Source organism: Rhinoderma darwinii, chromosome 7 (assembly GCF_050947455.1).
Source record: "Rhinoderma darwinii isolate aRhiDar2 chromosome 7, aRhiDar2.hap1, whole genome shotgun sequence".
Lineage (NCBI taxonomy): Eukaryota > Metazoa > Chordata > Amphibia > Anura > Rhinodermatidae > Rhinoderma > Rhinoderma darwinii.
This window is the reverse complement of record NC_134693.1, coordinates 129,518,377-129,534,361: the sequence shown is the minus strand read 5'-3', so window position 1 is coordinate 129,534,361 and position 15,985 is coordinate 129,518,377. Positions and strand designations below refer to the sequence as shown.

At 40.2% G+C, this 15,985-nt stretch overlaps 1 protein-coding gene across 1 annotated transcript in view; it reads left to right on the top strand.

The window, feature by feature from the left end:
- The window catches only part of TAFA4 (TAFA chemokine like family member 4), a 149,900-nt gene extending 139,083 nt beyond the window's left edge, over positions 1-10,817 (top strand). Inside the window, exons 5-6 of the mRNA XM_075832402.1 lie at positions 4,979-5,103; positions 8,376-10,817. Coding sequence (XP_075688517.1) covers positions 4,979-5,103; positions 8,376-8,387 — 137 coding nt within the window. The 3' untranslated portion in view covers positions 8,388-10,817. The remainder of the gene's footprint in view (positions 1-4,978; positions 5,104-8,375) is intronic.
- The last annotated feature ends 5,168 nt before the right edge of the window (positions 10,818-15,985 follow it).

Below are 15,985 nucleotides of genomic sequence, written 5' to 3'. Positions count from 1 at the left end.
CACGTTGGACTCTTTCCCATTTCAAGATTGTTTTCAGTGGATAAAAAGTTCAGAGCCCGAAATTTATGGCTTTCTTTTTAACTCATTACAGTTTTTATTAAAGAAGAAAAGAAACCGCTTTTACAATGTGGAAGGAAACCAGAATTTTAACAAGGTTTTTTTAATGGGAACTTGCAAAAATATATACCGGTAACTTAGGCTCCGTTCACATATGGGTCATTGCTTCTATTTATAATGGAAGCCACGTCGCTGTACCGGATTTGTTATACAATGTATTAATTTATAATGTGCTATTCTTCCTGTCAAATCTGCGATGGTAGTGTGAACGTAGCCTAAAATGGATTCTCAAATGTAAAATAATCAGTTTACAAATGCCCTATTGAAACATGTGGATGTCACAGAGAAGAGTTCCTTCCTTTAAGCAAGATCGAAAAGCCACTAAAAAGAGCGAATATCTCGGTGGAGCACAAGGTTCATCTGTACATGATTCCCACCAGTAAATCTCCCCGCAATCAGTTCACCATCAGCGGGACCTGTTTTAGGATTTTGTCCAAAAACTGAAAACAGATCTGGCATAGCTGTCATTGTCATTGATGCCAATGTGAACAAAGACTTAAAGTCAATGGCTACCCTTTATTTTTTTAATCTGCTACGTTCAAAATTTCATGCTGATAAATTTCTTAATATATCTCGATTATGGTCAGAGCTCTGATTTTCTGATAAACAACTCCAAATCCCTTCATAGACCTAGATTAAAAACATAACGTTCTGCCTGCTGCCACCACTATGGGGATCTCCAGAGCTTACTGTGTACAATTTTATTATTGAGTTCAATGTATAACTGTATGCAGTAAGCTCCTAAGCTCCCTCTACTGGTGGCTTAGAAATGAATCAGTAGAGAATTTTGTACCACAAATGAACTTCATGTTAAAAGGTGGAGATTCACATTAAGCTGTTTCCCCTGGTGCTAATTTCCATTATAGGATACATTTTATATATATACCCAGTCGAGTCACATTATCCTGACCACCTACTTTCGACGTCGGCAGCGTGTATCCCATAAAGGCAATGATGTGTCGTGGGCTGGCTTGGTGGGTATATAAGGTGTGGGATAGGCTGTCTGAACACATATCACTTTTGCCATGGGTAAAAGGGACGATTTATCAGAGTTGCAACAAGGGATGATTATTGACATTCGGGCCCAGGGTGGCAGTATTTCTCACACAGCGCAGTTTGTGATATGTTCATGTGCTGCTGTGGTGAAAGTGTGTCGTGAGTGGACAAATGGCACCATTGGGAATAACCGACATGGAAACTGTGGAGCACCATGTACCATTGATGTGAGAGGTGAACGTCGGCTTCGAAGTTGCGCGAGGGCCAAACGACAAGCTACAGTGGAGCAGCTCACCGTGAAAATCGACCAGGGGGCCACCAGACGTGTGTCTAAAACAAGAGTATGGGGCTCCGAATCAGACGGATGGTCACTGCTCCTATGCTAACAAAGGTGCCTTAAAATAAAAGGCTTCAATTTGCACGGCAGTATCGGAACTGGACCACCGATGATTGGCAAAGGGTTGTCTTCTCCGATGAGTCATGTTTTCTGCTTCATCAAACGGATGGACCTTGGCGTGTCAGGCAAGAAACATCAGAGACCAAATACCCTGCAACCATTGCTGGAAGAACACAAGCTGGTGGGGGCAGCGTTATGGTCTGGGGAATTTTTTTTATCGCATTCTCTGGGCTGTTCATCCATGTGGAAGGCTCTGAACCGATTTCAGTATGAATCCATCATTGCAGATCACGTCCACCCATACACGCTGTTTGTCTTCCCTGGGGCAGATGGAATCTTCCAGCAAGACAATGCGACATGTCAAACGGCTAGAAATGTCCGACAATGGTTGGAAGAGCAAGACCAAGACTTCCAAGTACTTCCCTGCCCCTAATTCGCCAGACTTGAACCCAATTAAGCATCTATGGGACCTTGATCGTCTTGTTCGCTCTATGGATCTTCCCCCACGCACCCTTCAGTAAATGTGGGATGCACTGTAGTCGGCATAGCTCCGGATATCGGAGACAACCGACCAGCACCTTATTGAGTCACTCCCAATCTATCTACTAATGGGAGTCGACTATGTGTATGTATATATATATATGTGTGTGATCCTTTTCAGGAACATGATGCCATAATTAGCTAAGTAAATTCATGGTTGGGCGGTGATGATTTTTTCCAGTATACTCAATGTACAGTGTTTGGCTATTTCATTACATTTCCACTGTGATCGTGCATGAGCTAATACCGAGCGAGAAGTCAGTAAAGGTGACACAATACAAGTACATGTTAAAAAAAAAGAATGAAAACATAAATCGCCTAACTACAAAAGAACAGTTTTCCAGTGAAATCACAACTCTGTTTTATTTGGAAGAATATTAAAATTATAGTATGGCATCTTTGCTGGTGGCAAGCCATCAATTTCCAACATCAGAGCGTGTCTTTAAACTAGTAATTATTTTGTGTAACAACATGATGTGTCGGGTAATTTTCCGCTGATCGCAGGCAATGCATGAATACTCTCCCTATAGGTAGACCCATTGCAGCTATTTAAATAACTTGGTAATTACAGTGGCTTTTTACCTTTCTATTTGTACAGACAATTTAGTTTAAATGTGTTTTTTTTTAATATAAACATGGACATGGGAAATTCGTTACTTGAGAAAGCGCATGAGGAACGTACAAGAAAATGCAATAAACTCGATCCGTGATTACAATGGACTTTATGCAGAGACCGTTCTCCATCTAAAGCAGGGGTGCAACTATAACCACAGCCACCATGAGCCCGACACACGGGAGGGCCTAACCTTGGGCATAATATTGGAGTTACTTGGGTTTGCATATTAGATTACAGATAGATGCGCCAATGTACTGTTTAATTTTTGCTAAGGCACTGTTTATATCTGCTAGACAATTCCTGGTGATGAACTAATCACTGCTGAGACACACAGTCATCATTTGTAATCTTCAGGGGAATGCAGCAGCAATTTTCAGTTTTTCTGCTGCGCCCCCGCAGGGTAAATGAAGCATTACACCATCCTCATTGCAATGCATGATGCGCTGGGTCCTCCAGAGAGAGAGAGATGATCTTTGTAAACATTCTCCGTTCTAGCTAATAGATAAGTCTTGAATTGAGCCTTCTATTAACTCAGAATTCCCTGGTAGTTGAACTTTCTAATATACCTTATGTTTCAGTTCCTCACCATTTTCAAGATCTCTGTTTGCTGTTCATTGAATAACAACAAGTTTGTTTATGTTTACATCCTGAAACTAAAAACCGAAAATAACGCATACCTTTCACAGCTGAGAGTTTGCTACAATTGTATCCAGTCTAGATAACACTCTGTAATCTAAACAGCCTAGACTCTAGGCTGATACTACATTTTACCTACACTGATACATTGTAACAAACAATGAGGATAGGAGAGATATTTGTGCTGTTGGTGTATTTAGCTTGCAGGACTGGATGCAATTGGGAGGTAGCTACAGGATTTTTAGCCTCTAAATGTAAACAGGAATGTCAACATTCACTTACAGCAACCGGAGATCTTAGAAAATAGTGAACAATGGAAACAAAAAGTATATTGTTAAGTTATTTAACTGTTTATTCTACAACGACTAAGCTAATTCTCAAGATTTTCGTTACTTTAGTAGGTTTATACATATATTTACCTAATAGACGTTTGTAAGTGGCTTATAGCCAAAAAGCGTATCTATGCGGGATTCTCAAGACGATCAGATGCCTTCCTGTGCTAACTCATAGTAATTAGGACTATACAGTAAATCCTGTATGCACATAATCTCGTATTTACTGCTCGTGTGACAGCAGAAAATGATTGCATGCTAATTTACTATGCTTGTTATCTATTTTATGGAGATGAATATGGGGGCACACGGCTCAGTGGTTGGCACTGTACCAGTTCTGGATTTATACAACAGGAGTCTGAATCCACAAAATGTCTTGCACTTTAGGCCCCTCTCAGTATTATACTCATTTCAGAAAGCACGCCCCCTATGGAAATTTTAGTGCAAAGTTTACTTAAAATATATTTATATTAATGAACAAGAGCCTCAACCTGTATGGCAAACATCTACAGATAGTTCTATATGATATGTATTGTATGGAGACTAGTGACCCACTCCCACTGCATCAACTATAAGCCATTCTTGACCTTGGGAAGCAGCCGCCCTTCAACACAGTGCCGCTTATATGGAAAATCCGGTCTTACTATTGCATTATAGTATTGGCACTATCTTATGAATCCCACCAGGATAACATCACCTTGGGGTTTCAAAAGCATAGTGATAGGTTCCTTGGCTTCCTATAAGATTTACTCTAGATTGTGCATGTGATTCAGGAAAATTAGATTGCGAGCTGCCCTGGCGATTGAAAGCTACCAGCAAAGGCATACCAACCAAAGACATACTGACCGACATTTAAATGCCCACATTTTGGGACATTTTAAGCTCCATTCCTGTTAAGCCCCCAAAATGCACACTTTTCATGCTAATTTGCATAAAGCGCAAACCTTTTGCGGTAGGGTTCATAGAATGGTGCAGCCAAAATCTGGATAATTGTCATGTATACAAAAGGTTAGGACTGGTCGCGGCAAAAGGCTGGCACTGAACTGTTTACCCTGTTTGCCGTGACTCTGTCATAGTGGGTACATGCAGTAGCCACTAGGGGGAATTTACTACATCAAATTGTACATTGCTTTCAATATTATCTGTATACATTCATATGCAGTTAGCTCCCTCTAGTGGTAGTTACATACAGCCAGAATTATATCATTTATCAAATAACAAAAATAGAGCTTCCTAAACAGATATATTATTAAATCAATCAGCAAATTATTTTGGACCTAAAAACGGAAACGGTGGACATTAACATCAATAATGTATTCACACATTTTTCATTTTATTCCCCAGCATCCATTGTCATCCAGAAGTGGTGGTGTCAAATGCAGCCGTGCATGGAATGGGAGGATTGTAAAGTTTTGCCGGATCTCACAGGCTGGTCCTGCAGCAGCGGAAACAAAATCAAAACTACCAAGGTGGGTATTGGATTGTAGGCCATAAATAACAGATAGGAAATATAAAACATTTCAATAGTGCAGACATAATGGCTTCCAAAGTGTCCAGACTTGCTGTGAAGTTATATTAATTTACTATATATAGGTTACAATCCTATAATGAAGTGTATAACTGTCGTCGTCCCCATACTACAATTATAACTAATATATATTTCTTTAAAGGGGTTTTCCCATCGTGGACGTTTATGGCATAGCCACAGGAAATGCCTTAAGTGTCCGATAGATAAGGGTCCCACCTCTGGGACTCGCACCTTTGTCTAGAATGGGGCCCCCTGACACCCGTCCTACCTTTCCCGGTGTTGCTGAGCTCTGGTACTAAGTTACGAGGTGGCCGGGGTCTCCAGAAAGAGCCGATTACGCTTCATAAAGAAGTAAATGAGAGTTCCAGAAACAGCGTAGCATAGCGTGCTACGCTGTTTATAGAACTCGGAACCTACGACGCTGTGCAATGCTGTTTTCGTAAATACATGTACTTCTCTTACATTTCTGGAAATGGAGTAGCAAAACAAACTCGCCTGTTTCCGAAAAAAACTCATTTCTCAGAGCCAGTCAGAGCCCAGTGACAGCGGCAGAAGGTAGGACGGTGGTCACCGTTCTCGTGGATATGCCATAAATCTCTGTGATGGGAATACCACTTTAAGTGTCTAAGTAAAAAATATATTTTCATATATGCTATTAGGGAATTCTGATTTAATGGATAGGGGTCCCCTGTTCAGGCCCCTTATCTATAAGTCAGTGCAGAAAGAGTGGCTACAGAAAGCATCTCTTACTCTGGAGGATCAGACCTGTCCATGCATTACATGGTCAGCCCAATGCTTTCTATAGGAACTGTGTAATGCTTCATTTCCCCTGTGGTGGAGCTGCAGGAAAATTGAACACTCGCCGCTGGAAACCTTCATCGATTACAGCTGATCGCTAGGGATCCCACCAGCAGGACACCCTGTGAGCTGCATATTAACAGATAACCTATCAACGGTCATTTCCAAAATGAACTTTCCCTTTAAAATGGACAATTCCTTTAACTGAAATGAGTTAGAATTATACACAAGCTGTTTTCTGGTGGCTATGCGACTTTTCCATATATTTCCGATATTTGCACATTTTTTCATACTCTTTCATTTTACACATTTATACATTTTTATTTTTTTATCCCGGATTCACACATTTTTACTTAGATATTTGCCTTGCATGAAGAAAATACATTATATATGATATGACAAGAAAAATGTCTGTCTTTTCCTTATTTTCTACTTGCACGCCTTATAGTCATGAAGGGACGCGGGTGCATCTACACCGGCACAGTAAAGTAGTTTAATGCATAATAAGTGGGAAAATAGATGGCAAAATATTGGGAGTTTGTCGGGTAATGTGTATTATCACAGTCCTCAGAATCTTTCATGGGCACAGCTGTAAAATATGTCTATAGGAAAAAAAAGTTTTGCATGGTAAAAAGTTATTGCTGCATGAAATTACTAGACGATGCATAGCAATGAGAATATTCGGGTCTCCTGTGTCAAAACTGTCTGAGAAAAGTCGTCTTGTTGCCCATAGCGACCATAGTGTAGGTTTATAAATGAAAGCTGAGCTTTGATTGGTTGCTATAGCAACAAGGCCGCCGTTTACTGTACCCATAAGATCAGCGACAGGAGCGTGGCTGTTACACACAGCCCTTCTCCTGCCACAACTGCTGGGGTCAGATATAACTCTGATCCCGTCAGTAAGTGATCCCCTTAGATGCAGCGGTCAATAGCGACCGCCGCATCTAAGATGTTTGACAAAGGGATGGGGCTCCCTCTGTCAACCTCTCGGAGCCCTGTGACACAATTGCGGGGCGCCGATTGGTTACTATGGCAGCCTGGGCCTAACAAAGGGGGTCTGCCATAAGCATCTGACTATTAGGCCATGTATTCCAAAGGAAAACAATCGATGCTTCATGTACCCTAGTGTGACAAAAAGAAAGTAAAATTAAGACTAATAAAATTTCAGAAAAAAAGCCGCCCCACCCCAAAACAAAGTCCCCTTTTTTCATTAATTTTCACATATTTGGTACTGCCGCAATCGTAACAACAGCAGAATAAAGTTATTATTTATACCTCATGGCGCATGGCGGTTTTTACCATTCACACACAATTTTTTTTAAATTAGATTTGTCAATATATTATATGCACCCCCATCTAAATAAATAAGTTATCTCTCTCGGAATACAGTGATACACAAATTACTTTTTTTCCATAAAACATGTTATTACTGTGCAAAAGTACTAAAATGAAAAAACCAAAACGATACATATTTGGTATCGCCGTATTAGTACGACTGGCCGTTATCATTCCCTTCTTTAATAGGTTGAGTTCCTAAAACTCTGACCCTGTCAACATTGTCAAAGTGTGTAGGGACATCTATCACTAGGGAAGGCCCCCATTATGTATGGGCATCTCAACCCATACGGAGGAGACACAAGTTCTATTTTGTTCAGTTAAAAATGTGAAAGGGCAATGATTGTTCTGCTGCTTTAAGGGGTTGGAGTACAACGAGCCCATTCACAGTTCTTGCACAGGGGTCCTACGTTGCCTATTGTCCGCCCTTGATGCTCGTGACAAAATATAAGCTGTGATCTGATTGGTTGCATATGGCAGCAAATCCACTTGTTATTATTAGAGAGATTCTGTGGTGCGCACATTTTTTTAATATTATCCCTGCCTTTGATTACTGGCCACAACCCATTAACAATATCCAAAGCGTTCTTATTAGCAGTGTCTAAGTGCCACCAATAATAGTGCCTGCCAGAGAGTGCCCCATAAGTAGCCGCAACCAAAGAGTGTCCCAATAAACTATAACTGTAAGGAGCCATCCTAAGTGCCCATAAAAACTGTGCCAGAATGCCCTTATAAACAGCTCCAGCCAGAACGTGCCTCTATAATTATTAACCCCCCTTACAGCACCAGCCAGAGAGTGCCCCCATTAACAGTGCTCACCAGAGTGACCCTAAAAAAATATTCCAGATTTGGTCCCATTAATAGTCCCAGAGTTCTGTATTAATACATGGGATATACCAACTAGACGAAAAAATCTAATATTTTTAACTATCTGGATGCAAAGGTCAAACATGAAAAACTTATTTTCAATTATAGGAATTATTTTCCTAGTAAAAAAAATCGTTCACAATATTCTAAATATTATTAATGTTCATTGCTATATATAAATATTTCATTTTATTTGTTTTTTGCTCTTGGCAGGTAACACGGTAGCAAACAGAAAACCAGGCGAAAGAGCAAATAATTGTTGCACCTCCCTGACAATATGTGCACTCAATTTCCCTTTCGGACTTCAAGACTTATCTTTTTAGGAATTGTGCTAACGAAAAGTAATATTTTCACCCTATTTTTCTGCTCAAACAAGGATCTACAGGACCTTAAAAAAAAACTAAAAAAAAACTTGATCAATGTCATTTCTGCTGACACCAGTGACTTAGATTTTTACTGATTATAAAGAATCATCTGGACTCAATCTCTGGATTTCATTTATCTCTTCAAATATTGAGATTCTGTATTGAATATTGGAAGCTCGAAGATGAAACTTTTTATGATTTTAACTGTTTCTATGCCCGAAACCATCAATGTAATATATCACAAGAATGGACAATGAACGTCGTTGGGACACCAGAAAGTGGGCTTGTCGTCCATGGTCTGTTGAAAAAGTAATTTTTTTTGGCTAAACCTGTATCATGCTGCAACTTTCATTCTTGTGGGCCCTAGATAGTGAACCCATAATGTTCTCCGCATCTGATCATACAATTCACTTTGGGTTATTAAAGGGGAAATCCACCCAAAGAGTGATCGTCTGACATGTCATTGAGACATGTTAGAAGTCCTCCACCAGTTTCCTTAATAAATTCCATGCAGTGGAGATCAGAGATTTCCCTCACCAGAAATCTGTTACGTAACATTGTAAACAATAGGTCGTTAAAACTGATCCTGCTTTTCCTCCAACGTCTGCCATCAGGGAAGGATTGGTACAGCTCCAGACACAGTAGATAGTCGGCCAATCCTGTCGACCTGGTCGACCAACATCTAGAGTTTTTGGGCACCCTAAAATATTCTGGAAATTGGTGGTGGTCAAGGATTCCAAAAATATGATCTTCCAACATATCCTGTGTAGAATCATTTTTGGCAAAATTTCCCCTTTAAACATAATGAGGCTGACCATTCATGACCAGATCCCCTCGTCTAAGGCTGTGGACCTGTGGTCATGTAGCAGATTATATGTCGGATTTGTTCATGCATTTGCTGACTTTCATTCTTGGTGCTGAACATATGAGGTATTGCTGGCTCTTTTGTAGGAATTTAGTCTGGAGTTGACCAGGTTCACACCCAATGGGGCAAGCTGTTTTTTTCCCCTACCATCTTAAAGGATAATGGCCCTCTTAACTTCAAGAGGATTGTTATCAGGCAAGACGGTCTTTAAGAGCCCATCGTCCATGCAATATTGTCGTTTTAATGCCTCATGCACATGACCGTGTGTGCCAGATGGGTCCCGTCCGTGACCGTAGAAAGATAGGACATGTGAAATCGGCCCGAGTGGCACTCAGTCGTGTACAACGGGCATTAGGGCCCAATCAAAATCTGAAAGATCTATCCATAAACATGTTCAGGGTTGACCTCCATATCGATCAATCCAGGCAATTAGAGAGAACACAGACTGATGCCCTCCAAATGACTATTTCACGTATTGGTCAGTCTTCCAGGCTTGTCTGATGATGCCCATATAGACATAAGATAATTTTTCAATTTAGCATCATATACCACCAACAACAATATACCCAAGAACATGTCCTTCTCTTTCATAGAGTTCACTATATCGCCTGTCAAGTTCATGAGTGGAATAAATGGGCATGTCTAAGATTCACTTAGGGCACTGGATCAAATCCCAATCATAACCCATCAGTACTTTTTTCTCTTTAGCACATAACTAATTAAAGGGACACTACGCTTAAAATCCACATTGTCCACATGTTGTGCAGTTAAATGCAATCTTCTATGGACTTAGTTTAGTGTCCCTTTAATAAACTAGTGTCACTACTGAGACTTTGAAACTTATGGTGTCATGAAACCCTAGTGAACTAATATACTTAAAGGAACAGTCTAGGTAAAATGACCAATCTGTGTTCTATCTAGTGGCCTGAAGGGGCGGTGCCTGACACAGGGATTACATCATTGGTTTTCTTTGAGTCCTTGTGTTATGCCCTGCCCCCTTAGGCCCTGCCCTTGCTATAACACAGAGTATATACATTTTGCCTAAAGTGTTTCTTTAATATTGGTGCAGCTGAAAAAAATAGCGACCTCTACTGGATGTAGCTTGCAAGACAGACTGTTGACGATTGTAAAGCAGATATGATGAGAAATATTGAAAATTATTTTTTCATGGGCTCGTTATGTTTCCTTTGTGTTGTTTTAAGATTATGGCTTTTCTTTGGTATCCAATTAAACAGATTACTACGTATCATTTTCTATCAATCAGATTTAATGTTCTTCAAACAACGGTGCTGTGCATGTACTTGATGGTTGCCCTTAAGAAAACTGTTTAGAATGAAGATAAAATGTTATTTAGTTAGATGAGAATATCACTATTTTCATGAGTATACGTAGTTTTGGCAACAATCCAACCAAAATAAACTAAGATGAGATGAGATAATAGACTTCATTATTATTTAATTATCATTGTATTTGTATTTTGTGTGCTACAAATTATCCATATTATCCCCAACAGCAATTTTGTGGATGAATCTAATATTCAAGACGTTGAAGCCTAAATAATCTAGATTTGTTACCTGGGTCACTTCATGGGCTCTAGCATGTATTTATTGTTTTTTTCTCACATATGAGTACTTTGATCAGATTTTATTTGTATCTCAAATCACAAAAAAAGCAGTAGTTTTCCTCGCTTCTCCTTTATCCTGGTGGCAAGTCAAACATCGGACTGGCCCACCAGAGTACAAAAGAATGCTCTGATAGGCTTACGGCTCTTTTACACGGGCCAATGATTGTTCCTGATCTTTGCCCTGTGTAAACAGGGCAACGATCAGCTGATGATCGAGCAATCGCTCGTTCATCGGCTGATGGTATAGTTTATACAACACAAGATATTATCGTTGTCGGCAGCGCATCTCCTTAAACAGGGAGATGTGCTGCCGACGTGATGGAAATGCACGGGGACGAGCGATCGGAGTAACGATCGCTCGTCCCCATACATTACCGATTATAGCTCCTTGTGAAAGGAGCAAATGAGCGCCGATCAACTAAATGTTATATTGATCGGCGTTTGTTTTTATTGGCCGGTGGAAAAGGACTACAAGCCTCTGACACAATAATTGGCCCCAAAGGCCTAGCAGATTAACCCATTTGGTGACTTCCAACACAACCACTTGCAACTAGGGTCAATTTCTTAATTTCTTATAGGATGATTCGCAAATAACCTGTTAGATCTTATCGATGTGTGTGCAATGATAACAACAAAGTGTGCAATTCAATTAAAAGTGGACATACACATGTTTACCTCTGGTGGGGCCAAGGAACCCAGTCCAACAATGAGTAAGAGTGCAGATATCATAGAGGTGATCTTCTCAAGTTAACTCCCTTCCCAATGAGTGGTGTGAATCTACAAGGCCGGGGGAATTGGCCTATCGGCCATACAGCTATTCTTCTCTTCATTAAAAATGTCAAGTAGGGAGCAAACGTGTTCTGGGCCTTTGAGCCAGAATACCATCACCTTTTAATATGGGAAACGCTCTCTGTTTCTAATTCAGTGGATATGCCCATGGTAAATACTAAAATAATTGGCATTTGGCAAATAATCTTTCTAAGCCAGCTCGGTTTAATATGTACCTCAGATTTTTTTACAACGCAAATTTCCAAGGCGATCCATGAACTGGGATTCCCGCCAGTTGTTAGAACGGAAAAGCACCAACACTCTTAGAAGCACCATATCCCTATGTCGTTTAGCTCATTATGTCCCTATGTTCATTAATGCACGTTACAATCCCATTAAAGATTCTCTTTAATGTTCATCCTTTTACTATGACATTTTGGTTGAGAAGGTGCTTGAAAAAAGAAGATGTGCTGCACTCAACTATTGCCATGTACCTAGAAGCATCAACCAAATGTATGCATTACAACACATGCATTAAAAAAATGTGATTGATTTTGATGGCATTAGTTCCATATCTCACAACGTGAGGTAGGCCGCACGGCAGCTTTCTGATCAATACTGCGCCTTGTAAAACTCGAAGGTTGTAGGTTCAAACCCAACATCTGCATGGAGTCTACATGTTCTTCCCATATTGCATGGGTTCCCTCCCAGCAACAAATATGAAGTTAGTTGTTTCATGAGGACAATCCCTTTCCATATGTCCTTTACTCAGGAGAACTTTTATGAGCATGTGCGGAGAACCACTGTAAAGAGCGGACCCCTGTTCTAGTGGACTCAACATGATTACATGGTGTTGCATTGAGTCCACCAGAGTGCAAGTGATAAGCCGCATGGGAAAATGAGTGGCCACAGCTACCCATGGCAATAATGACTTTTCCAACAAAAATTATTTTGTTACCTAAAAAATGTTTCTTCGTTCTCTAATTTTTATGAGGCAAATCAGGTCAGGAAACGACGCCCGGGAGCACCATTTCCATTTGCTTGATAGACAAGGATAAACATGTTGGTAATGCTGCCCCCTATAGGGCTCCGTAAATTACTACAATCGCTTATTTACATCATATCTCTTGTTAAATAAGGATCCAAAATAGAAAATTATCAACTCATCAATTGTTTAGCAATAGTCTTTATCGGGTCGTCTCAAGATTTAGTCTATCTTATTTTATAAGGGAATCTAAACAGATCATTTCCATACTGTTGTAAGAATGGTATGTTTTTTAGACCATTTGCTTCACATAGGTTGTGATTTTCATACGCTACTATGTTTTTCATTATTTTGCTCTTGCAATAAACTTACTCATGCGTCCCGACTTGTATGTGCCGTCTCCCATTTCTATTACAAACAGTGTTAAAGTCAATTATTTAATATGAATTGCTTTGGTACATTTTTTTTTACTATGATACACTAAAAAACTAAGATGTAAGCATGGTTGCACATATAAAAATAGTTTTGTTTATAAATCGAGTAAATTATTTAGGGGTTTCTCCACTGAAGGTACAGGTGAGCAAAACTTAAAGAGGGAAGGTCACATAAGTAGAACTGGTTTACTGAACTGGTTTACTGACATGAATAGCGCTGTCTCCCTGATTCCAGCGCTATTTTTATTTTCCTGGACCCACCTGTTTCAGAGATATGGCCCATTGTTATGTCGCCTCTCTATGTGGTAATTTGCTGTAGTTAGCCATCAGGGTGTGGGCTACCCTCAAGCTGCCTCGCGCTGATTGGTCAGCATCAGGCAGGGAAGCTAGCTCCACCCTGTTTGCAAACTACAGCAAATTAGAATATAGGGAGGCGACACAACAATGGGCCATATCTCTGGAACGGGAAAGGTCCAGGAAAAAAACAACAGTGCTGGAATCAGAGAGACAGCACTATTCAGGTCAGAAAACCAGTTCAACTTATATGAACTAGTGACAAGTCCTCTTTAAAAGGCTGTCCTATCTTGACAACAAAATTGAAGCCACCGCAGTGATCAGTTTATTGCTGAGGGGTGGTCTTTTTTAACCCCCAGATGACCAGTTGTTATTGTTGGGGGAAGGTCTGTCCGGACATTCAGGGGAAATGTAAAATTGCATAGTACCCATTCACATCACTGGGCATCACTGTAATAAGTGGTTGCCTTGCGTCCTGGCAGTGGCTCCCCCCTCTGACTCACTGAGGGGCTCCAATGTGGGGCATTCCTCTCTATGATGTCTGTAGGTCTTATGGGTCTACCTTAAAGAAAGTTTTACCTGTATGACTCCCACCCCCTATTGTACTTTTTGTTATACAGAGCTCAAGGCAAGTCCCAGGTGAGTGTGCCATGCCGAGTGCCATGGAAGGAGGTTCCAGACAGGCCACATGAACAAGAAGACACCAGGTAATCACTGTAATAGGCCCAATGGAAATAGTAAGTAAAGTGGTGGTGTGTGGTGCACCCTTGCCAGTGATAGGTTTGGCAGCACAGGCCACCCTCCCCTCTAATCCGTAGCAAGCATGAGCCTACAAAGGGTGCCATTCTCCACAGGTCCCACAATGTTTCGCAAAAAATTGGTCACATTGCCTTTTTTACTTCAACGTAAGAAGGGGGAAACACAGACAGGCATTACCTTTGCATATATAGGTGTGCGGTGGAGTGACTGCTATGGGGCCTATGGAGAGAGCCGACACGGGACTGAACTGCTTCTCATCCCATAGTCATAGCTTTAAGGCATAGTTTATTTATCAGAGATCTCAGTGGAGGATGGGTCCATTCTGAGTTTTGCTATGGCGGCTCCTAAAATTTTTGGGTGTTATGGTGCGAACATATGGTAGGAGGATGGGGTTCCATTTTAATTGCTATAGGGCCCTCTCACCCGTATGTCTGTCCCTTCTCCATTGATCATAACTGACATGGAATATTATGTTTATTATGCGGCATGAAACATTTTGACCATTTTGGAGATGATCATTATAAATACAGCTGAATTGATCGTCTGTTATTATCCTGTTTGAGTTGCTGTTTCTCATGTACTTATTATACGTAATCCAGAGGTATTTCTATCCCCTTAATTCCACGAGACGCCCCACACTCCTAAATATCTGCTCAGGTATATTTTTCATCTGTGATTACAAAGGACTGAGCCGTGAAATTAGATTTTGCGGCTATTTAAAACATATTAGTGCTATGCCCATCAATCAATAGATCTAGCAGGAACTTTAGATAATGTCACTGTCATCAATTTTCAACTGCATGCTGCTCTGGTATTTTTGTTTTTTGAAGGAATATAAAGCAGGAGCTCATGAAAACATGCTTAATTATGTGGACAGCGCGGCACATGAAGCTGCCATCAATATACTGAAGTCTATGAAGGTATTTATTTTCTTAACCCCTTAAGGACGCAGCCTAGTTTGGGCCTTAAGGCTCAGAGCCCATTTTTCAAATCTGACATATTTCACTTTATGTGGTAATAACGTCGGAATGCTTAAACCTATCCAAGCGATTCGGAGATTGTTTTCTCGTGACACTTTGGGCTTCATGTTCGTGGTAAAATTTGGTCGATATATTCAGTCTTTATTTGTGAAAAATTGCAAAATTTAGAGAAAATTTACAAAAAATTGAATTTTTCAGAATTTAAATGCATCTGCTTGAAAAACAGACGGTAATACCACCCAAAATAGTTACTACTTCCCATTTCCCATATGTCTACTTTAGATTGGCATCGTTTTTTGAACATTATTTTATTTTTCTTGGACGTTACAAGGCTTCGAACATAAACAGCAATTTCTCATATTCTTAAGAAAATTTCAAAAGCCTTTTTTTGAAGGTACCAGTTCAGTTCTGAAGTGAATTTGAGGGGCCTATGTATTAGAAACCCCCATAAAACACCCCATTTTAAAAACTAGACCCCTCAAAGTATTCAAAACAGCATATAGAAAGTTTTTTAACCCTTCAGGCATTTCACAGGAATTAAAGCAAAGTGGAAATAAAATTTGCAAATTTCATTTTTTCTGCTGAATTTCAATTTTATTAAATTTTTTTCTGTAACAGAGAATGTTTTACCAGAGAAATACTACTAAATATGTATTGTCCAGATTCTGCAGTTTTTAGAAATGTCCCATATGTGGCCCTACTGCGCTCGTGGACTAAAACACAAGCCCTAGAAGCAAAGAAGCACCTAG